This window comes from Centruroides sculpturatus, unplaced genomic scaffold (genome assembly GCF_000671375.1).
Source record: "Centruroides sculpturatus isolate CEXI.00-Female unplaced genomic scaffold, Cexi_2.0 scaffold428, whole genome shotgun sequence".
Lineage (NCBI taxonomy): Eukaryota > Metazoa > Arthropoda > Arachnida > Scorpiones > Buthidae > Centruroides > Centruroides sculpturatus.
Window position 1 is genome coordinate 385741 of NW_019384614.1, and position 25837 is coordinate 411577.

A 25837-nucleotide genomic window follows, 5' to 3' on the forward strand; every position below is an offset into this window, starting at 1 on the left:
AAAATGTTAATGGTTTTATTCAATCAATCATGCACAATCTATAAAACAAGCATTTTAAATTATTATGTCATTCTTTGTAAAATCCATATTTTACAGATGTCAAATGTTTTTTACATAGCTTTTCAAAATACTTAAAAATTATGATATTGCAAACTTTCATATTTTCCTTTAATTATTCTTAGTTAAGATGCTATTATTTTCAAGTTGATTTTAGTATTTTTTTTTTTTTGGTGTTTTTATTTCAGAAGATTTTGTAGCCTTATGTCTCACTCATTTTTTACATATTTGAGAATATTAATTGAAAATGAAATACATACATTTTAATTGAACAAATTATTTATTTCACGTATTACTGTGCAGTCCTATGCAAAGGATTCTTAAAAGAGAAATTTTAAGAAAAACTTTTTCATATCATAGTTTAACAACTTTTATAACATAGGGTAATGATATTTTTTATACTTTTTTTTTTTTAATTTAATTTTTAAAAATTTTTTCCAAATGAAGTTAAACCCTCAAAACCCCACTGTGTGCAGCTTTGTAACACAAAATCTAAAAAGTTTAAATAGAAACATATAAACACTTCCTATGTGCATTCTTAATTAAAATTTAAAAAGGTTTTTACTTATGACTATTAACAAGAATTAGTGCCATAACTAGATTTTCATGTGCCCATGCAAGATTATATTTTTGGGTCTCTCGTTTTTGGTAAAAATAAAAATAAAAAATAAATACGATAGAAATGATCAGTTAATTTTTACTTTTCCGGCTGTTATAACAGAGGGAAAGTATGCGATCCGGCAAAAAATGACCACCCCCAGATTTTTATATTTTTGAATTTAGGAAACCTTGAAACGTCAAAAAATGCAAAAAAAAAAAAAAATTCGGGAGTAATTCCTGAGAGTGGGTTCACTCTGTTTGAAGCTTAATAATTCCCGTGCTTTTTGTCGACATTTTCTGAAATTTTGCAGGGAGGTTTGTTTATTAGGTGGATTGATGCTGTTAAATTTTCGTGGTGAAAGGTGGAGGGAGTGGTGAAATAATGTGGGTCGTGTGTATTTCCTGTAGGGCCGGACGTAATTACGATTTTACTCGTTATTAGCATTTACAATTTTTTATATAACTCATCTATACCCTCAACATTAAGCTTTTTACCGTTTTATAATAGTTAAAAATGTAAAAAGTTTTTTAAAAATAAAATATGATAATTAGAGTATTTTTATAGAAGGTAATTCAATTAACTTAAGTCAAAACGATTGAATACACTTTGAATGTAAAATGATTCTTCAATCTATTTTAGAGATGAATACGTGATATTAGTTATATGCTTTATTTTCAACTGTTTAGTAATGAATCTATCATTTAATTAAATTAATTGTAATTAAAACTTAAACGAAGATTAAATTTTTATTTCATTAACGTTTTCTATTTATTCCTTTGAAACAATGCAGAACGAACCAGTATAATACTTAAAATTCAATTAGATGCAATTCAAATTAATTCTCTCACTTTCGTATTAAGAGCGCTTTTCAAAATCATTTGTAATTAAAATTAATTGATTTTTCAATAGGAATTGAAAAATCAATTAATTTATAAAGAGGAACACGATTCTCTCTTGGTTTGCTTTTTAATTTAAGAATTAGAATAATATTAAAATAGCTCCATTACGTTCTTGTATCTAAATATCAGTAATTTAATGAATTTCAGAGCAAGAGTATTGCTGAAAAGAAGTTTTAATATAGATATTTTCATACTTAAAAGTGTTTTTTTTTAATTATAAAAACGTTACAAAATTATTTAGCTACTGCATATAAAATAAACCACAAAAATTTTATTACGAAAATTGTATTCCGAATTATTAGCCTATATGAATAAATAAAAGTACTGTAAATGTTTAAAATATAAACTTTATAAATATATGTAATTTTCTCCGTGTGTTTTAATTGTTATTTAAAAGTCCAGTAACGAGTTGCATAATTTATCTGGTAAAAAACATGAAAATTGTGTGTGGTGCCATCTGTTATGAGATTTTATATTATTAATTATTTTAAAATGACAAAAAGCTGAATGAGTTTTAAAAAATTTAAATGCTAATAATGAATAAAATATTTATTTAGTCAGATCCCACTCCAGATATGACACATGGGTTCCTACGTCTCTCCACACCTGGACCTTTAAATTAACAACCAAACTTTAGTAGCATCAATGCCCCTAATACCCAAACATTCCTGCAATATTTCAGAAATTTTTGACAAAACGCACAGGTGTTATTAAGCTTCAAAGAATGTGAACAAAGTTGTGCCACATATCCACCCACAGAAAAAAAACTCCATTCCCCCCTTTCTCGGTATTTTAAGGTCCCCTGAGTCCAAAAATGTAAAAATCATGATGAGGTCATTTTTTGACCGATCTCTAAACTTTCCCTCTGTTATATATAATATTATATATAATTGCATGTAATTATATATAAAAGTAAATAAAAAGTAATAGAAGTAATAAAAAAAAAATAAAATTTGATTTTCCACTGCTATTTAATATTTTTATATTTGCTAAATAAATCCTAATTTCTATATATAAAAATTGTTTTTTAATTTATTACTTAATAAAATTAGAAAATTATGTTTAGATAGGGAAAAAATATCTTTGAAATGATCATAATCTAAAAACATTTAAAAAAATAACTTAAAATTTTTGTACGTTGACTGTTAATTTATGGATGAAAAGAGGATGAAAATTCTTTTCATCCATAATATATACATTGGCAAAGAATTTTCATCTGTAAAATACTGTATACCGAAAATTTTTAAATTGTAAACAGATACTTCCTTCTATTTGCAAAACGTTCACTATTTATAGCTTTAATAATTCAGCTGAAATAACAGTTTAGCTCAAAATATGATTTAATCATGGAAATTTGATTTTTACCACGGTTCATTCTTGGAAAAAGTTTTTTAAAAATAAAATATGATAATTAGAGTATTTTTATAGAAGGTAATTCAATTAACTTAAGTCAAAACGATTGAATACACTTTGAATGTAAAATGATTCTTCAATCTATTTTAGAGATGAATACGTGATATTAGTTATATGCTTTATTTTCAACTGTTTAGTAATGAATCTATCATTTAATTAAATTAATTGTAATTAAAACTTAAACGAAGATTAAATTTTTATTTCATTAACGTTTTCTATTTATTCCTTTGAAACAATGCAGAACGAACCAGTATAATACTTAAAATTCAATTAGATGCAATTCAAATTAATTCTCTCACTTTCGTATTAAGAGCGCTTTTCAAAATCATTTGTAATTAAAATTAATTGATTTTTCAATAGGAATTGAAAAATCAATTAATTTATAAAGAGGAACACGATTCTCTCTTGGTTTGCTTTTTAATTTAAGAATTAGAATAATATTAAAATAGCTCCATTACGTTCTTGTATCTAAATATCAGTAATTTAATGAATTTCAGAGCAAGAGTATTGCTGAAAAGAAGTTTTAATATAGATATTTTCATACTTAAAAGTGTTTTTTTTTAATTATAAAAACGTTACAAAATTATTTAGCTACTGCATATAAAATAAACCACAAAAATTTTATTACGAAAATTGTATTCCGAATTATTAGCCTATATGAATAAATAAAAGTACTGTAAATGTTTAAAATATAAACTTTATAAATATATGTAATTTTCTCCGTGTGTTTTAATTGTTATTTAAAAGTCCAGTAACGAGTTGCATAATTTATCTGGTAAAAAACATGAAAATTGTGTGTGGTGCCATCTGTTATGAGATTTTATATTATTAATTATTTTAAAATGACAAAAAGCTGAATGAGTTTTAAAAAATTTAAATGCTAATAATGAATAAAATATTTATTTAGTCAGATNTATTAATTTATTTTCATAAACGATAGTTACTTTTTATTCCATGCATTCAATGAAACTAAAAATTATCCATTTATGAATGCATGCATTTAATTTTTCATTTAGATAAATATTTAATTATTTCACAATGTATGATATTTGTTCCTATGTAATCCAAACTGATTTTGCCTCTACAAATCATATGATAATATGGACGATGACATTTTAGATAAAGATGTTGATTCAGACTCTTAATGGCTTTTTGATGCTCCATTTCGCCATTTGATCCTATATTCATCTCACGCACAACGTTAAAAAAAAAAGATTTTAAGAAACACTTTCATTAAATACATCAAGTATAGTATTTTATGTAGTATAAAATATAGTCGTTTACATTTTTAAGTATATTAATCCGATATTGCTAATGGGAATAAATGGAAATTAGTCTAAGTGATTTTAAGTGTTTAGCCTATCCTACTTGATATAAAAAAAGAATAATAAATAGCTTATGCCACTAAGTTCTTATCACTGTAGTATTGCGAAAACTCAAGAATTAATTTATTTGATTGAAATCACAGTCAATTTCGCCATAGACTCTTCAGTTTTTTTTTCTTTTTTAAGTAATCTAATAATATGCCTATAACAGATTGCTTACTTGGCATACTATTGAAGATTTATCTTGTATAATAAGATAAAGTGTAGTAAATTTAATTTTATCTTATGCTCAGGCGTTAATTGATATTTTTGAATCTTTTACGTATTTTTAAAATGTAGACTTAAATTCGATATTTAAATTGAATATCACATTCGTACATAATTTGATTTATATGTGTTTTAAAAATAGTAAATTACAAGTACAGTATATTATTGAAAAATATTTTCGTAGAGTTAAATTTGAAACACGAAAGCATAATTATATTTATATCCTTCCAAAGTTTATTTTTAATCTGAAAATTTGTGAAAGGGAAATGGAATCCAGGGAAATGTTTCCAAACTTTTCTGTAGTTTATTGGAAAAACGTATATTAATTTTAATAAAATTCAGTAATCCAAAACTTATTATGATATATATTACATTACCTGTCAATAATGTACAGAAATTTTCTGCAATATTAACAAGTTTGTGATTATAGGGGAAAAAAGGTAGTACAGTAATAGGATTTGAAAGTTATGCTTTTTTTTTTTTTTTCACTTTTATTAAATGCATCCAAAACAAGAAGTAGATCTATATCTATTTATATACAGTATATAAAATACTTAGCTTAAAATCTCATATGTTTCTTTCTCGTTTTAATAAATAGAACGGCAGCACTGGGAATCGATGAATCATCACGAAAATTTTGAACAAGTGAGAGAAGCGAGCGAGATGGCCCAAGAGGGGGAGCGAAGCGAGTGGGGTTGGTCCGAGGGATTGGCTCCTTGCGGGGTGTTGAATCGTCACATGTTCAGCATACCATTCGATTTAATAGACAACAAATTCCAGTTTTCTCCGTAATTTGTAAAAATAAAAATTTTTAAATTCTCCAGAATTATATATATATATATATATAAACCTAACTGTTTTCTTCCTTTGGCTACTAAAGAGAGCGTTTAAATTTGTTCTGTTATGAGTTTGGGTACATTACTAATAGAATGACTGATAATGGAGGGAAAAAAGAAAAAGTTTAAAAATTTTCTTTATAAATAATAGTTTTTTTTTTCTATTAATCAATAAATTTCAAAAAATGAGCAAATCATTCAGATTTAATTTAAATGCATTCCCATTTCTGTAATCTCTTTGAAATATAATTCATTCTTTGAGCTATGTTGGATCTCTGTAATATGTATAATTTATCATGTGATCTAAGTTATGAGTTCTGATAGTACGATATTTGTATGCGCTATTGTGTACACAGATCTATAATCACAACAATATTGATGTTACCTGACCAGGAAAATTTCCAAGAGATCGATTATATTGATATTATCTAAAATAGAGCTTGAGACGAGTAAGGGGAGATTATAGGAATTGTTTAAAATTTTTATATTCGCTGTCTTCTGACAAACTTGGAATTTTAACCATTATAGTTGAACAGATAAAGCTCATCACCTAGGATTAGAGGATTCTTTTTTGTCTAAATATTGCACATTTGAATACGCCAACTTAAGTATATCTTCCTGTTCTAATAAAACTAGTAGTTTTTTTTCCATAAAAATGACTAAATTAAATTGTCGAGGCGTTCTTCGCATACATTCCTTCTGCAAAAAGTAACAAAAAATGTGTATGTTAAAAAGTCCGTCAAATATAATTAATGAGTATTTTTTCAGCATTTTTATATCGTTGTATTTTCACTATTGTTATGTTTTTGGTTTCTACGTTAATGATTTTTTTTTTCAACGGTATTTTCTATTTTTTGTTATTTTGCTTGATTTGAACGGATATTCATATGTTTCGAAATAGTCCGTGGATATTGGTTGCTAGTTTCTTAGGCTGACCACCGGGAGGACGGCTGCATGGCAGCCTACCGCTCCGGGGGACTCGGGATCGAATCCGATCGTAAAATCCCCAGGAATTTTCCTCCATCCGGTTATGTAGGGCCCTGTCCCTTACCATCCGGCCGCCCCATTGTGGGGCTGGCCGAACCCATAATGGGCTTGCTTAAAGAGGCTCTTAGTGACCACAGGGCGGAAAGAATTAAAAAAATAGTCTGTGGGCGCCGCTGCTGACCATAAGTACCTTTTTCTGTTCTCTCCCAGCCGTCCCATCGTATTAGTAAAATTTTCACTTTTGTCTTTCTTAATTTTCAAAAAAACCTCTCTACTTTGTATATTAAACTGAATTCATGATTTGTTTGAAAATGTTTATTCTTCGTTGGTATGGGTCATAAATTTGAATGAATAATGAATACTACTGAGGAAAAAAATATAAGCTTCATAAAATAAAATATGGCTTACAGAATAGTTTTAACGAATTTAAAGTACATATTATTCGAACAGAAACAGATGAAATTCGACAATTTGATCAATAGGCACTAATTATAAGAAAAATAAAAGCCAAACACTTGAAGAATTGAATGAAGAAAATATCAATACAGCTGACAGATGAGTCAAAATATTTAATGAAATGCACACAAATATCTTAAATTTCAAGATTTTTATAATTTAGTAAAACTACTGTAGTTCTTAATTTTTTGGAACTATAGGGTCTGCAGAAAAGATATTTTCAATCATAAATTCCTGTGGTCAAAAGAGAAGTCACTGCCAAATATTGAAGCTATGAAAGCAGTATTAATTATAAAGTAAAATTGCAATTTACAATGCAATAAGTTTTATAATAAAATTGCGAGTGACCAGAACTTATTTTAAAAAATAAGTTTATCTGAAAATATGCTTCATTTGACTTTAGGAAATCTACATCAACCTAACTTAAATTTGATATCATATTGTAATAAAAGATATCGTTTTTCGTTATTAAATTTTCGAAAATAAAATCTTTCAGAAACATTTTCGGTACGTATTCTTTTTTCTACGCACCAAATCAATATCAAAAATAATATACTAACAAATTGTAATAATGCCCCTCTATATTTTTTGAAATTTTGATAAGAGAGAGCCTGTATTTATCAGTTATGGCTCCACCTTTTCGTTTGATATCAAGAAATTATGATCAGCCTGTAGATTTTTTTTTAACTCTCCGCCCTGTGGGCACTAAGAGGGCCTCTTTTTGCAAACCCATTATGGATTCGGCCAGGCCCACAATGGGGCTGCCGGGTGGTGAGGGGCGGGACCTGACATATCCGAACGGACCACCACCCGAAAATTTCCTGGGGATTTTTCGACCCGTTCGGATTCGAACCCGGGTCCCCCAGAGCGGTAGGCTGCCACCTTGACTGCTCGGCCATCCGGCCGCAGCCTGTAGATTTTCCATAATGACCTGAGAACACATGATAATTCTCGTCGTCATTAAAAGGATATTGACAAAATCGACAATGACTATTTTTCCTATGTTATTATTTTATTCCTGTTTTGTAGAAGGGTGGAATTCGTCTTTTCTTATCACAGTTATCTCACTACTTGAGTCTTTCATAGTAGGCAAAACTATCTTTCGCCATTTAGTTTTTCCTCTTTTGTTCGCCCTTTGAGCACTAAGAGAGTCTTTCTTCCATATCAATAGTGGTTTTGGCCAGACTCAAAGTGGGGGCTATTCGGTGGTGAGAGACGAGGCCTAATATGTCCAGGACTTACCGCCAATGAAAAATATCCGTAGTTGCGCAGTCCAGATTCGACCCGGATTCCACGAGCAGTAGACTGACGTCTTAACCGCTTTGGCCCTCTAACTATCGCAATTTAGTTTCAAAAATAAAAATAAAAAATAATTAAAAAATAATTAATACGTTTTGTTTCTCAAATTTGCATTTTTAACTATGCAATGCGGGCACTCAACAGCATTGCTGTTAAAAATGCCAAGAAGGTTAAATGCATTAACTTGGCTGTTGTGAGACGAGGGACCCAGATTCGAGATTCGTTTAGATCCTCAGAAATTTTCATGAATGGCTGGCTGGGACATATCAGGCTCTGTTCTTTATCAACCTGTGGAAATTATAATGGATACGAAAAAAAGCCATTTTCATGTTACACAGTTCAAAAAATGTCCTATATACGAGATTGAGATTAAATATATTTTTCTTAGGTTGTAGAGTTTTATAGAATGTGATTATTTTGACCAGTTTCTTTCATTTGGACAATCCTTCCTGTCTAACATTTAGTGTAGAATACTTCATCTTTTTATGAGTGAATTAGTCAACACTATGCTAGCGAAAATGTCTGAGTTTTGTTTTTTTTTCTTATTTTATTTTCCGCATCAATCGGTGTATCGTTTCCTACCATCTTTCTGCTGTTTACTTTCAAAAGAAAGAAAAAAGTGCAATGCTCCTGAAGATAGATAGCTCACTCGCTGAAAATAGAAGAAAACAAGCCATTGATTGCCTCAATTTAAACAGTTCTTGCTCTCGCATGATTTGCATTCATTTTCTGATAAGTTTCTAAGAATTTTCATTTTGAAAATAGATAGGAGAGAGAGAAGAACCCCAAGAAAGATTTTAACATCTTTGATTTTATTTATTTCTCCTGATATACGCATGCTAGGCTTGTGCGCAGGATTTTTAAAGGAATCGGGTTTTGTAAACAATTATTTTTTTATAACGTAGTTTATTAATTCTTTTACAATATAAGTATGCATATAATAATCCAATACAATAGACGAAGGAGGAACTGAACGACTATAAAATAAATATAATTATTTTTTTATTTAATTTTTTAAAATTCTTTCAAATGGTCAAACTGAAGTTAAACCCCTAAAGCTCACGTGAACGGTCTTGATACATGTAGATCAGATATTTTTTATATTAAATAAGCCACTCTATTTACTTATCGTAATATTATTATAACATTATTTTAAATATTATATGGCAAATATCATTTAAAATTTTTCCAATATCATGCAATAATACTTTGTAATAACAACGTTGCTCATAGTCAATAGATATCATTTATGCCAAATACCCGAAAAGGACAATAAAAAAAGAAACTCCAACAATGAGTTGCTTAACTTTCCCAGAAACATTTGGTTGTGTCATCTGTTACGATATTTTATTAATTAAAAATATAAAAATTGTTGTTTTTATTATAAAATGGCAAAAAATTAATTTTGAGGATAGGAATGTGTTTTATGAAAAAAATTGTGAATGATGATAACGAGTAAAATCGTCATGAGGTCCGACCATCCTCGGGATATGACACGACCCCCCCCCTTTATATCACCACCTTGTCGACCTTTAATCATCAAATTTAATAGCATAAATTCCCCCTAATAGACAAATCTCCCTGCAAAATTTCGGAAATTTTCGACAAAAAGCACGGGAGTTATTAAGCATTAAGCTTCAAAGAGGTGAACAAAATCGTGTTACCTCCCCCCCACACATTAACACCCATACTTATAGAAATTACCCCCGAATTTTTTTTTTTTTTCATTTCTTGACGTTTCAAGTGTCCTAAGACCAAAAATGTAAGGGGGGTCATTTTTTGACCGATCGCCATACTTTCCCTCTGTTATATATAACAGATCTGGAAAAGTAATAACGTTAGTGTACAAGAGCTGAGGCGGTTAAGGAATCAGCATACCATTCTGATGGACCCGGGGATTCGGATCCGGGCAGTCGAAAAACTCCAGGAATTTTTCGAGAATGATTTATCCCTATATGTCGGATTCCGTCCTTCGCCACCGGCTACCCCATTTTGGGCCTGGCCGAACCCATGGTTAACTTTAAAAAGGCCTCTTAAGTGTGTACAGGATGGATACAGTAATATATATACTGTATATGCAAGAAAATACACTTTCATTCATCTGGAATGTAGAATGTAAGAAACAAGTTACTAAAACTTGTTTTTTTAAATAAAGATTTGCTCAATTCACATTTTGTTAATTACAGTTTTTTTTTTAAACTTTTGTATGATGATCTCTGTTTAAAAGATATTTATTACATTGTCTTCGCTCAGCAATTAAAAAATTATATTACTAATTTAATTACCGTCAAGAATGTTGAGCAACAGGTTAAGAAAGTGATAAATGAGATTGTAAATTTTAATATAATTTAATAATTACCTAAATAACGTCATACATATTTGGAAAAGCATTAATTTATTAATAATTATTTCCTACTTACGTTATTTCTTAATAATTTAATTTTCATTGCGCTTCGGTTTAGTCTTAAACTATTCAAATCTAAACTGTACGTTTAATATTTTATATGATGCTTTGCATTATATAAATGATTTTTCTTACAAAAATGTCATGTTACAATATTCATCAAATTAACTAATTTTCTCATTTATTCGTAATTGAAAAATTTCAAATTAGTAGTTATTTTTAAATTTTACATAATGGCCATCGCATGTAATTACTGTATTTTATTTACTCAGACAGAGAATTGAATTTCGAATTGTAAATTAAGTTGGCATTTTCGAAAGCTTTGGGTGTATATAAATTCTGTTAGAAAGACTTCAGCAGGTCAAGGTTATTTTTAATAGCATTCTAAGATACATCAACAACAAAAATTGATGATTAATGCAGAATTAAACTTTCCAGACTGAGTGCCTGAATTATGGCTCTGCTTAAATATATCTGTATTTAAACCATTTAAAATTTAAAACTGTTGAACTTTGAACATAGAACGAAATATATCAATGAGAACGGATAAAATATAAGAAAAGACGTACTTTATCCGCATTTAATAAGAACAAAATAACAGATCAGGATTTGAGTAAGATCAGATGTGGCAGTTGGCACTCTGCCAACTGTGAATGCTGTTAGAAAATTCAAGTTTAAATTTCAAAGTTAATTTATTTAAGCAATAAAATTTCCAAATTTTAATTAATTAATTAGCATAAACATCGACTAAAATAAGATGTAAAAAATATAAAATATTTTAAAAAGTTGTCATCTTTACACTTCTGATGTACTGTATTTTTTTTTCCATATACTGTGTAAATTACTATATATGTGATATGTCAGTCTGAAATTTTAAAAAATTACCATTTCTTCGATAACTGAAGTAAGGAAGTTTATAAATAATTTAACCAAAATGCATTTTTAGCCCCCTTTTTTTCTTTAAAGAAATTCTGAACATTTTTATTACTTCCTGCTTGAACTGGAATTTGTGACATCTTCCGAAAGTAGTTCCGGGGATGGATTTAGAGGAATCGTCTCCCTATCATTTTTATTATTAACAGGAGAGTTTCATCAAAATATTTTAATATTTTTATCATTACATTTTTATGTCAAGTTTACTTAATTTATTTTTAACAATTACGAAAGCAAGAAAACTTTTATATATTATTTCATTATACGAATTAAAAATAGCTTCTCCCGAAGATTTGCTCCTAGGTTTTGCGCCTTTGGATAGTATTTTATTATTAGTATTTACTTATCATTTTATTTAATTACTAACACGTTTTTCGTTACTATATACAGTACTGTACATAAGCTTAGATCAATTTCCGATGAACATACGGTTAAGTCATATATCGTACTACGAATAAGAAGCGATATAATTTCCATTTCAGTTATACAGTATCGAAATATGTTTTATTTAAGGAAATAAAACAGTGTTTTATATGTTTCTCTTTGCTCGAATCATGGTTGTAATACGACAATTGGTACAAATATACTTGTTAAATTAAATTCTGATTTTTTTTGTCAATACAGTTCATGAAAATTAACAGATTGTTGCAACCAGCAGAAATACTGGTATCATTGAATATGTTCTGTATATTCTATTAGTCTCAATATCTTGCAATACATATAATTTTGTGAATAAGTGAAAGAAAATAATTTTATTAAATTAAATTAACTTAGTACAGTCGACCTCCCCTATAACATGGGTTCCTATAGTTCGGATTCCTATATGNATACATTTCTTGTGAAAGAAACATTTCTTATTTAACGGCCATAAAAATTATTTATATTAATGATGTTTCCAAAGTTCAACAAAGTTTTCGCAGAAAAATAACTTATCAGAAATCGCGCTCGCTGTTTGGTTCGCTGCTCCGCAACGAAAACAAGCTTAAGCAATGGCGACGTCAAACGGTGCACACTTGGTAAGTAATCCTACAATTTTTTGTTTATAGTATAGTTTATACGGATTATTCCCAAAAAAAATATAAGTATTTTGGAAATGTTGAGTCGAATTAGTCTAGGAATCGATTAATTTTATGGAAGAAAACCTATCAAACAGCCGTAGTCCGTAAAGTGCATACGTGCCGGGCTGTGATTGGCAAGGACTCATACAAAATGGATTCATAAAGAACGGAACGTATCTACCGTGTTATAGGGGGGTCGACTATAATTGCTTAAATAAATCATAAAAAATTATTACCAGATTGGATGAAACAATAAAATTGTAAACAGTTAGTCTACACTGATATTTGTTCATTGTGTTTGGTCATAATTATGATCATATAAAATATTTATGAAAAAGAGAAACTAAGTAAACTATGTGCAGATTGATAAAAGATGTTAATTCTTAGCTTAATTAATTGGTAATCCATGATTCAGATATGTAATGCAAAATGAGAAATTTTTCCAGTTATAGAGACACAATGACAAACACTCTAGGAAATTGAATAATAATCCACTATAAATATCAACAGCAGATTTTCTTGGCCTTGTAAGATCATTAAAATGTGCAACCAATGTATAATAAATAGTACTCATATGTAGGTACTATTGATTTTTTTTGCTGATAAGAAAATATGTTATGAACCTTGTACTTACTGTATGTAGTAATTAGTATCTAAATATAGTGACTGAGCAGTGATTTGTATTAAAAACATATGCAGCATTAGCAATTTAATCAAAAGCCTCAAATCCTACAAAAGCAATGCATGATTCTGTCTGTCATATGGATTTGATAAATTATTTGCTAGTGGTAAAAGTTTTTCTTTTATATCATTTTTGATAATCTTTCTCTAAGTTTTCAAAATATTGAAATAGACTCTGCTTCTGTGGCATAGACCAATCAGGCGAGATCATGGCAAAACTTTAAAAACTATCCAGTTACATGGAAAACATGGAACCATTATGCTCCAGAACTTTGGAGAAGAGTGTTCTCCATGTAGTTTTCCTGTTCAATATTTACTCAGCCAATTTTCTTTGTTAATAAATCTGTTACTATCCACAGGTCTGAGAGTAAAAAATGATGATAATTAAATAAATTTTTCTGTTCCTGAGAAGATCATCAATTATTTTATTAGTAATAATGTATATAAGTTGTATTAAAGTAGAAATTTGAGTTATCTGCACCCCAATTAACCAATGTTCCTCATGATCGCAGGTGAGCCTGTAAGTGAATACACTACTTCTACTGTAATTCATAAAACAAAGATTAAAACAATAACATGTATTACAAAATGATTTGTTTCTGTTACCTTTTATCATTTAACTTCAATGTGAGACATATCACTCATATTAAAATTTAATTACCCATAGTACATATTTTTATTCTTAAAACTATTGTACATGTTAGCTCTGTAATAAATAATGTAAAAAATGTTCTTACATATGATTAAATATTTATATTTAAAGATTTATATTCATAACCACAACCATTTCAAATTAAAAATTATTTGTTTTATCAGAGTTTTCAGCATGAGTTATCTGGTAGCATTGGTCGATAATATCTCAGATAATTGAGTATTCCTGTATTAAAAAATTATTTATTGTTATGATGATTTGTTACTTTATATTTCAGAGAAGTAAACTTTGTTCTATTTTTATTAGAACAGATATCTGGATATATCATTTTATGTTCTTGCACTTAACAAAAATATCTACCGCAATACTTTTTTTAAATCTTTTTCATACCTTGTGGGCACTAAGAATGACTTTTTTCATGTTCTATTTATTTATTTTTCAATTTTTGAATAAATATGAAAATTAAATCTAATCTATTGTTATATGGGATTCACTTTGATTATGTATTGTTTCTTCTATAAGACAATTTTTTTTTATTTTCTTCAGTAATATATCATATTAATAATTATTTTTTAGTTTATCTTTCAACTATATTAATATACTATTATATGCATATTCACTTTTCTTTTTGTTCCTGTTGTTAAGAAATTATCCATAAGTATTTAAGATGGCCTGATGTATATAGGTTAAAAAAGGAGAACAATGGTTTATAAACAAAATGATAAAGAGGAAACAGGAAAATACAGTTTAAAAAAGTCATTTGAATGATTATTTTTTATTCCAAATGAAACTAAAGTTGCTTGAAATAACATTTGAGATGTTATTTATACTTATCAGATTTGATTTTCTTTTAACAGTTTTTGGTTTGTTTAATATTATATTTATAAAAATAAAACATCTTGAAATTGTATTGGAGCATTGTTAAACTCTTCACCAAACTTGTTTTAAATACTGTAAGTTCCTTTCATGTGTCTATTGAGTTGCAATTAGTGAAAAGATTCTTTTCAATATTTACATTATGACCTGGTTTATGAAAGAAACACTATTTTTTAACAGTTCTGAATAACATTCAGCAGATTTATGTTCAAACTAAATTATTAAATTGGAAATACTTGTTTTACACAAATGATAAATTGCTTAACTCTGTCTTCCTTCTTTTAAGTTTATTTTCTTGATAGTAAGGCAAAAATCCAACTTGCTCCTCTAGCCCCCAGTGAAAGGATTGAGGACTAGAGGAGCAAGCTGAAAAAATTGTGACTAGTGTTCTTTTCTTTTTCAGCCAGCACTAGGCCAATTAGCTACAGTTCAACTGTAACAATAGTAGCTTAATTTTATGTGACAAAAACAAAAGAATATTATACTGCATATAGGCACTGCTAAGGGAACTTAGCCAATTCTTAGTCTCATAGGTATGGCTCTGGTTGTACCATAGATTTTTCACTAAACTGTGAAGAAATTTTAAGGAGTTTGTTATTGGAAATGTTCAGAAAGTCATTATTTATATAGAATAATAATGCAGATTAATTTCTCTAAATTAGTATTTTTCAATCACCAGTCTGCAGAAAAATATTTGACTCTATTAATGCTGGTACAGTTGATTACAGGTGACATCTAAATAGTAATCTAGAGTTACTGTACATACTTTGTTACATACAGTAACTCTAGATAAGCATATACCCCTGTGATCAAAAAGTATTGGGAATGGTTCAATAAAATGCAAGATTTGAATTTATTCATCAAAATTTATTTTATCCCCTTCAAAGTCAGCTCCCTCCCAGTGCAATGCACTTATGCCGTTTTTTCATGAAACCCCTTCAGGACTTGTAGTGAGTTTGTTTGATGGCATCAATCAAGTCAAAACAGTGACCACAAAGTGGAAATTACAGTCAAAGAAACAGGAAAAAGTCACACAATGCCATATCAGGTGAATACAGAGCTTGCAGAATCATATTTGTTAAATTTTCGGCCAAAAATTCATGAACAAGAGCATTATGAGCAGTTGCATTATTGTGGTGGAAAATCCAGAGTTTTCTTAACACAAATCAGGTTGTTGAGCTGCAATTTGAAAAAATTGTAGATCTATAAATTCCCATTGTTGTTTGTCCATGTTTTCTTAATCTCAAGAACAGAGTTAGATAGATGAAATCTGAGACTATATATGGAAACCTTAGAGGCAAGAAGCCCCAATTAACTATATAAGAACTTCTGATGCAAACCAGAAGTTGTTATTTCAATTCAAAAATTCCCCTTAAAGGAGTTAGAATAATCATACCAGATATCTATCTAATAGGAAAAATAAGATGTACAGGGGTAAGAAACTACTAGTTTAAGGTAGAGAGCATATATTTTAAATTAAATAAATTAAAAATATGATTAAAAATTGCAGCTTGGCATTGTGACAATGTCACAATAAATAATTGCTCGTTTTCTATGAATTTCTTAAAGCAAATGATGCAAAATGCTCAAATAGTATTCTTTGTTGACGGTTTGGCCAGTTGGAAGGAGTTTGTGATGCACAACACAGCAAAACACAAACACATTGAAGAAAACAGTTAATGTGACTTTCATTTTTGACTGACTGACATGGATTTTTGATCTTGCTTCACCTTTCAAACGTTATTCACTTGATTGTTGAGCTATTTTGTTGTCAAAAGCATAAATCCATGTTTTATCATCTGTAATCATGCATTTTAAGAATGATTAGCCTTTAGAAAGCATTTCCTTAGCCATTTGAGCACATTGTTGGGTTTTGGAAAAAAATTCAATATTTTTGGGATGACTGGAGAAGTGATGTACCACAAGCCCAAATGATCTTTTAAAATTGCTTGACAAGATTCAAATGATTTTGGAACATGTTTAATAATGTCTCTAATTGTTAAATGACACTCATTGAGCACCAAATCACTGACTCAAGTGCTGTATTGTTCATCAGTTGAAGTGGATGGGCTACCAAAGCATGATTCATCATCAACAAGTTCTCTGTCTTCCTTGAACATCTTGTACCACTCAAAAACTCTTCTTTTTGATAGACTATTGTCACCAAAGGCTTTTGCAACATTTTCCAATGTTTGTGTAGCAATAATAGTGCAAAAACAAAATTTAATGTACAGTATAGTACATTCTTTGCTCATTTATACACATTTTGAAAAATTACTGGTGCAAAAATTTGTTACATACGAAACAAGCATTTATTTATAAATGAAAACAGATGATGACACATGGATTATTGCTAGATGTTGATAAAAGTCGTTACCAAACAATGAAAAAATGACGACAGTGCCCTCTAGAACGTGCAGTTTAATTGAACCATTCTCAACACTTTTTCATCACAGTAGTATAAACATAATAAATAAGCATAATTCATAGTTGCATATAATTACTGGTCTATGTAAAATCATCCATAATTTTACTGGACTATGATGAGAAAAAGATAGAAACACTGTCCTAAATACTGAATATTTTACAAAAAACATCAGATTAGGTCCAAATAATTACTGTATTTTCTTATATAAAACATGTAGGTTATGCAATGAGACAGGTTACAAGCTGATTTTTTAAATTGCAATTATGAACTCGCCTACTGCATAGGTGTGAGTATATGGGTTGTTCATCTCATAGGCATTAGGTATACAGTGGGCATGTTATATGAAAGTTTTGTTCTGATAATTTTCTGCAAGGTATACGTATTAAATTAATTAACAATTTATCATATTTTTTAATTAACACAAAACTGTTAAGGAGATTTTTAGTAAAACTATTAATATTTGAGATCACCATTTACAATTGGTTTGTAGAATGGCATGACCAAAATAAATTTTCATGAATAAGGATGAATACATTAACAAATGTTGTAAAATTGCATTATATTTATTTTATATAAATCAATGGTTCCCAATTAGTGGTACGCATACCCCTAGGGGAACGCGAAATTGCATGAAGGGGTATGCGCGGCAATCTAAAATCAGTTGATTTAAAATTTAAATATATGAGATGAAGCAATAAAAAAAAATAACGAGTGGACCATCAAAAATTTGGCAATTTACAACATGATGTTGAATGCACAAATTCGTTTATTTATAACTAAAAAAATTCTCGAAATTTCATCAAAAAATGCATTTGCTACAATACCTAAATGAAATTCTTATGCAAGAAACAAAAATTGTACAATTAACACAGTTTGCTCTTGCGAAATTAATTTTGAAAATTTTTGTCGCTGTGGCAAATAACTCCACCGACCACCTTCCCATCTCTGACCAAGAGGAATTAATAGACATTTCATGCAACAGCAGACTCAAGAGTTGTTTTGCAGAGCAATCACTGAGTAATTTTTGGGCTGACCTAAAAGACATTTATTATGTCAGCAAAGCAGCAATAAAATATTTACTACCATTTTGCACAACATACCTCTGCGAGAGCAAATTTTCAGCCATGACAAACATGAAAACTAATCATCATCACCAACTTCAACTCGAAGATGACTTGAGACTGAAGCTGACCAAAAAGCAACCAGACTTTACAAAGTTGTGCAAAGAAAATCGTGCACATTCGTCACATTAAAATTAAATAACCTTATGTTATTTTCATTATTATTAGAATAGTATTCTAAAGATAATAAATGTAAAAAAAACTTTCTTTATTTATCACTAGCTGTCTATCATTACCCACAGCTTCACCCGCATTATATCAAATATTCTTGTGGGAGTAAGATATTTTCTCACAGTAAAATGTAATCTACGTCCATCTCCAACATGTAAGCTATCTCTGTGCCAAATTTTATTAAAACCTGCTTAGGGGTTTAGATGTGAAAAGGTGACAGACAGACAGAATTACTTTCAAATTTATAATATTAGTATAGATTATTATGATTTCTGCTATAAGAGGTATGTGAGTTTGAGCTCTTTCTTGAAGTGGTATGCAGGAAAAACTAATTGGGAACCACTGATATAAATTTAAAAACTGAACAATGGCATTTAAAGTAAGGCAAGGAAATGGTTTTGGTATTTATAATCAAAAGTAAGCTCAACAAAAAGCAGTAAAAATTTTAAATATAAGATATAATTGCAGTCAATTTTTAGAGAGATATACATATTGTCCTTTTACAGACAATAAGTCATTATTAAGAGAATGCAGTAAATAAATTTTCAATGAAACTATACATACAGTTTCAATAGATGTTTAAAATATATGCAAGATTAAGAATAGAGAATAAGAGTAATTTATAAAGCTTTCCTGTTATATTGAATCTAAAATATAAATCTATAAGCTAATTCCAAGATTTTAATTTTAACTTTTTACAGCATTTACACCAAAGTCCAGCAGTTATAGAAAATTTAAATGCATATGGTGATTCTATATATATTATGAGTTACTTCTGAAAATATTAAATAGCATATAATCAATATTTGTATAAATCTATATTTCTCTACTTATTTTAATAGATTTTTCATAAAATCACTTAATGATTTCATTCTTTATAGGAACAAAAACTCTCCGGTTACTTTTAAGTTTTGCTGTTGGTGGTCTGTTGGGTGATGTTTTTCTCCATCTCCTTCCGGAAGCTTGGAATCACTTACAAAAGTGTATGAAATTTTATATTTATAATTATATTTAGTTAAAAAAAGTAAGAATTAATATATATTATAATATGCAAGCTGAATAAATATATAATTTACAGGATGTGTGCAAATAAACTGTCCTAATAAATTTTATATTATTGCCATGATGAAGTAGAATTTATCATCAGAATTAGGATATCCTGCTATGATTTCATTTATAACAGATAAAGATATCTTACGTAAATTTTATGGTTTTATTAAAACAAATGTTTGTTTCATATTTTAGCAGGGTCAAATCACCGGACAGCATATCTAACATTAGGGATCTGGATTCTTCTTGGTATCTTCACTTTTGTTATTGTAGAAATAATGTTTTCATTATCTCAGGAAACATCACAAGAAAATGTAAGAATTTTATTTAAAATTTTCTTTTTATTAGGAGATTTTAGAATTTAATCTAATTTTTAATTTTTTCAAAGAAACAAGATTCTGAAGAGAAAAAATCTAATAAAGAATTATCTGTTTCTCATTCATTAACAAATGGAAATATTAAACATTGTAAATCAACAAATGGAGTCATTTCTAATGGATGTGCAACTAAACAATCCAAGTCAACCACTCATTCTCAAGATAAATCATCTTTATCATCTAAATCCGAAACAATACAAGTACATACATTTATCTTGTTGTTTTTGCAGTTTCAAAAACTTGGTAAATTTTTTATATAATAATTTTGTTTTGCAGGTTACTGGATATTTAAATTTAATGGCTAACAGTATAGATAATTTTACTCACGGCTTAGCTGTTTCTGCTAGTTTTGTAGTTGGAACAAAAGTAAGTATATTTGAAAACAAAAGCAAAACTTAAAAAATAATTCTTTTAATTGAAACAAATATATATATAAATTTTTTAGTTTTAATAAACATGTAGATTTACAGCAGAATTTTACTTCATTTTTACATCACATCACATCAGAAGTCACATGCCACCACATAAAAATCTGGAATGAAATCACTTTCATCGTATCACATCACTATCAAGTGGAAGCAAAATAAAGTCTTTGATTTAATTGTATACAATTAAATCAAATCATATATAACACTATTTTATAAATGAATAAAAGAACAAAAATTGATTCTTTTTTTGGTTAATTCTAAATTTGTGATTTTCCAAATTACCATATTTACTTGCATATAAGATGAGGTTTTTATTCATTTTTCACTGTTTCAAAAACCTAGGTCATCCTATATGCACAAACAAAGGATTCTTTGCATTTTTGCAATAATTTCTGTAAACCGTGTATATTTCATACTGTCATTATAGGTCTACAGTCTAATTATCATAAGTTGGCACCTACTGTAAACAGATTAAGACACACACTCCTTTGTTTATTGGTTTAATCCTACATCCAACAATTAAAAACCGTGTTGCATCTCATTTGTTCAAAGAAAATAGTTTCTCATTATTTATAAAAACATTAATGAAATACAGGTCACTTAGCAATGGTTATAAATGTAGTTATTTTATATTAGTTAAATTGTTATTTTTAATGAATATTAGCACATTCTGAATCACTAAAAATAAACTTTTTCTTGTCACGCCCACTATAATGTTTTGGTTTTGTTTTCCATTCATCACATATTAAGGCAAATGTGAATTTGATAATATTTTGTGATTAAATGAAATAAAAATTAGAATTGTATTAATAAATCTAATTTTCTTTATTTTGATCTATAAAGTCACACCTCTTCCTAATGTGAGATTGTCTTATGCCTGAGTAAATACAGTAATTAAATATTTGTTCATATAATCAGAGTTAGGTAAAGATTTCATTTATTACAATAATTAAGAATTAATCAAGCTCAGTTGTAAATGTTTGAGACTAGAATTAATAATTATAAATTATTATTATTTTATTATTTCAAAATCTTAAAATTTTATTTAGCAAACTTCAAACATTTTGGTAATTGTGATTATAAATATTTCTGTGAAACATAAATGTGAATTAATCAATCAGTTTGAATGTTAAATATCATATGATAGCAAAAAACTTATAAATCCATGTGGAAATCCAAATCTGATTGAAATTTCTTAAATAGAAAATTTTTGAAAAACTTTTTAACAAAAAAAGTTACTTTTTAATTAATATAAAATTACAGTGAGTCCTCAACTTATTCAGATTTATAACATATGGTGCAATGTTTTGACAACTGTCAATGTCATCTGCCACTTTGAACATATAATATAGATGATATTAGTGTCTAGATAATGTTAGCTGGTAAAATCATTGCCAGTTTATATCTTCTTTGAGTACTAATTGTGTTAGGTTAATGATTCTGTATAGTGCTTAATTTAATGAAAGTAGATTTTTGTGTGATGAGAAGTTTTACAAAGGAATTCTTGCAAATATACATTAGAATCATTAAAATATTTAAATCTTTGCACCATGATGATAACTATTCTTTATTCTGGTAATCTGAGGAAATCAAAATTGAAGAAATTTGTCAAAAACATTTCTGATGAATTTCTTCAGTTTTAGTTTCCCCAAGCTCAGTTAGCAAAATAAAGAATTAAAGTGATATTCTAATGTATACCTTTATTAGGTTCATTACATTAAAACAAAGTCACCTCATTACCATTATCTATGAATGATATCATTGTACATGAAAAACTCTAAAGATTATATTGTTTATTTATTTAAAGGAATTTGGATAATTATGCTCTACAATATCTTTAGATTACATCAGAGCCAGTGCAAGAGTATCTGATACCACTAGGCAAAGTAAAATTTACACATCCCTATACATTGTCTATATATATATATATATATATATATACAATGTATAGGGGTATTTATATATATATATACACTGTATTATCATCATACATAAGCACTTATACCCACATGTTGATATTTATAAAAAAATATCATTATGAACATTTTTTAAAATTTTTATTAATTAATAGTAATTAATGATCTAAATTTTCTTTGTTTACAATTAAAGCTGGCACCCCTAGGCAATTGCCTAGTTTTGCTTAATGGTAAACCAGCCCTGGTCTCCATAATACTGTAATTAGAATTATTATTATTGCATTCTTAGAGCTTGTTTGGAAATGCTAAGTGGTGAGACTGGAAATCATTCAAAAAGAATGATGTAACCAGTTAGCATTTCCAAACAAGCCTTAAAAAGTTTTTTTTTTTTTTTTTTTTGAAAAAATGCCGAAAATATTTTTATATTTTCCACAAAATATTTGATAGTTATGTTTTTCTAAAACACTTTGTTATGTACACAATCGAATTCAAAGACGAATTATTGTTTTCACTATTTATGTAACTTTAATTCCTTTCGTTGTACGCTATTATATTTTACTGAAATTTTATAGTTTTTATTTCATTTTTTAATTTAAAACGCTGTTTTAAATTTCTGCTATTTAACACGAACGTTTTTTTTTCTTATAAAATTTGCGTGTCGTAAGAATACGTAATATCTTTTTGAAAAGCGAAATGTTTTGAAGGTTAATTACAAATTAAACACGTGGATATTAAGTTAATTATATTATTCAAACATGTGTTGTTTGCTGATATTTTATGTGGATTAAGGTAACTCATAAACGAATTACTGTACTAGATTTATCGGGTCCTTTCTATTCCATTAAACCGGTTGTCTTAAGAGCCTAGTCAAACCCATAATGAGAAAGACAAAAAGGCCTTTTTAGGTCTAGTATTCGCATGCAGAAACGGACGACGGAAGCTTAAAATGTTTATCATCGAAGCCGATAGAATATAATGTTAAACGTTTTCAACTTTTTCCGTCGCGGAAAGCGGAATGGTAAAAAATAGACCAATAGGAAGGCCGTTTAGTAATGATGCAACTAACGTGCCCGTGACGATAACATTTCTGGCAGTAAATACGACACAAATTTTCTCCAGCACCATTTTTATCAGGCAAATCATAGCTAGCAGATGGCATATCTTTTGATTTTTCGTACTTCCTTCCCGTTTGTCTTTAAATTTGATACAGAAAGACCATCGAATGCAATTTTTAGCTTACGTTTCGGTCGACGTATTAGGCCTTAATGTGTACACTGGGCAGAAAGACAAGTAACTGGTGTCTTAAAAATTTAGAAGGCCGAAAAAGTCGAAAAGATTATATTGTTCTGTGCCACGCCGTTTATGAAGTAGACAGAAAAATAAAACATTGTCTTTCATCTTTTTTATTTTTGACTCTTTTCGCCCTGTGGGAACTACAAGGCCTTTTTACCGTATCATCTTAGGTTCGACTAGGCTCACATCGAGTTTGGTTTCGGTTTACTTTGATGGGATAAGCCCAAGGCGTACCCAGCGAGGAGCAGGGAGGGGCAGCTGCCCCTCCCTAGAAAGAAAATTAAAGTGTAGTAATTGACACACAGCACAGACGTATCAATTTAGTATCAGGTTGAATAATGAATATTGTGACTAGACTAGAGCCATCTGTCTTGAAATCTCTCTCTCCCTCCCCACTTCCTAGAAAGTAATATGAGTTGCCCCCTCTAGTTCAGATCCTGGGTACGCCGCTGGATATGCCACTTAATAATTAATATAAAACAGACACTAAAATAAAAACAAGAAACTTATTAAAAATAATATATATAGCAAGGTATTGAGATTTAAACATTACTTAAATTCGAGGATTAAAATAAAATTCAATTTATTCAAGAATTTAAATGTAAAATAGTTTTTCATATACAGTATTAATTTTACTTCAAAAGGCGTACAGTACATCAGTTACAAGAACTATTAAACAAAAATATAAAATTCAGATTTTATATAATAAATTGTAATCTACAAAAGATTTTTGAAGATTAAACTGATTTTGAATTATTAATTCAGAAATAAAATCGTAGTTAACAAATACAAAAAGAATTCTATTAAAACAATGTATTGTTTATACACAATTTATAAATAATTTTATTTCACAATTTAGCGGTTTGACTAAAGTCCAAAAATCGAAGCCAAATATTCTCGTACCGAATATTTTTCTATCTCGTAATGGTTACGAATTTCTAACTTTTATGCTATTTTATGCATTTATATATAAACCTAACGAAGAAATATTCATTTACATTATTTTAAATTTTACCTGCGAAAACACAAAATCAAATATGAACACTACTAAAACAATTATTTTTACTCTTTCCGCCCTGTGGGCACTAAGACGGCAGGGTGGTGAGAAACGGGGTCCGACATATCCTGTCGGACCACCCCCGAAAAATTCCTGGGCATTTATCCACCCGTCCGAATTCGAACCCGGGTCTCCCAGAGCGGTAGGCTTTGAAGGACCCAGATCGAACCTTGACGCTCGGCCATCCGGCCGTCTTATTAAAATAATTGCTTATAACAAGACAAAACAACCGAGTAATGTTATATTTCAATTTTAATTCTATAATAAATTAAATTATGACATTTTATTCTTTATTTTAACTTTCGTCGTCGAACTTTAGCTACGGAAATTTATTGCCGAATATTTTCGGAATATTCGATATGGAATTAAAAAGTAGCCTAGGAGATTTTCGAAAGGATAACTCATGCAAGGCTTTAATCGACAAAAAATAATAATGATTTATTATCATTCATTCACACAATACCCGCAGAATGATTGAAAACTCTAACAATAGAATTCGCTTACCCATTTTAACCGGAAAAGCATTTAGGCTACACCCGTACAGTACTTTTTTCAAAAAAAATAAATTTTCCTTTAAAAACTTATCGCTCAAACCAAAAAGAAAATAATTTTCTCATTTAAAACGAAATAATTAATTAACATGTTTAAATAAATAATATAAAGAAGTGGAGAATTATAAAAGTAGTCTGTTCCGGTTTTATTCGTCTAAGGCGATTACAGTCCAAGTTTAATAATTGGAAATCACCGGAGACGGATCGTAGTCAACGCCATCTATTGCAGGAAATGGGGGCGTACGAGTCACGTGACTGTGGCTATGACGTCGAAGTCTTAAAGGTAGATAGTTAAAAGAGATCGAAAACAATATCGGTCCGCATTTAATTAGTTTAAAAAGTGTGGCTACAACATCTTTACTAAAAGAACTCACCGTAGGAATAAATAAGAGAAGTTTCCGTCCAGTCACGATGTGGAGAATTAGAGAAATAACAGATCGAGTGTAAGTTAACTTTTAGGCTTAAATCGCCCTTAGTGCAAAATGTGTATTTGCTGGCATTTTCGCTTTATTGCAACTGTTTAAATGTTTTTTTTTCAATAAAACTCGGGTAAATTAGTCGTTTTCAAATAAAGAATTGGGTTAAATAACATCTTGGCCGAACTTAGCCACGTAAGCAATACGTCAAGCATAAAAAATTAAAGGAAAGTAAGCCTAAAATAAATGTGTTGAAATCAGACAGATAAACGATGAAGTTTCGAT

The 25837-nt window shown here is 28.9% G+C and overlaps 1 protein-coding gene across 2 annotated transcripts in view; it reads left to right on the top strand.

The window, feature by feature from the left end:
• Nucleotides 1-25837, top strand: part of LOC111625329 (zinc transporter ZIP13-like) — a 62295-nt gene that overhangs the window by 12117 nt on the left and 24341 nt on the right. Inside the window, exons 2-5 of one of the 2 annotated variants that reach the window (XM_023368460.1) lie at nt 19346-19447; nt 19713-19828; nt 19903-20091; nt 20168-20257. In XM_023368460.1, coding sequence (XP_023224228.1) covers nt 19346-19447; nt 19713-19828; nt 19903-20091; nt 20168-20257 — 497 coding nt within the window. Of the gene's footprint in view, nt 1-19345; nt 19448-19709; nt 19829-19902; nt 20092-20167; nt 20258-25837 lie in introns of both variants that reach the window. The other variant, XM_023368459.1, reaches the window with a different exon arrangement.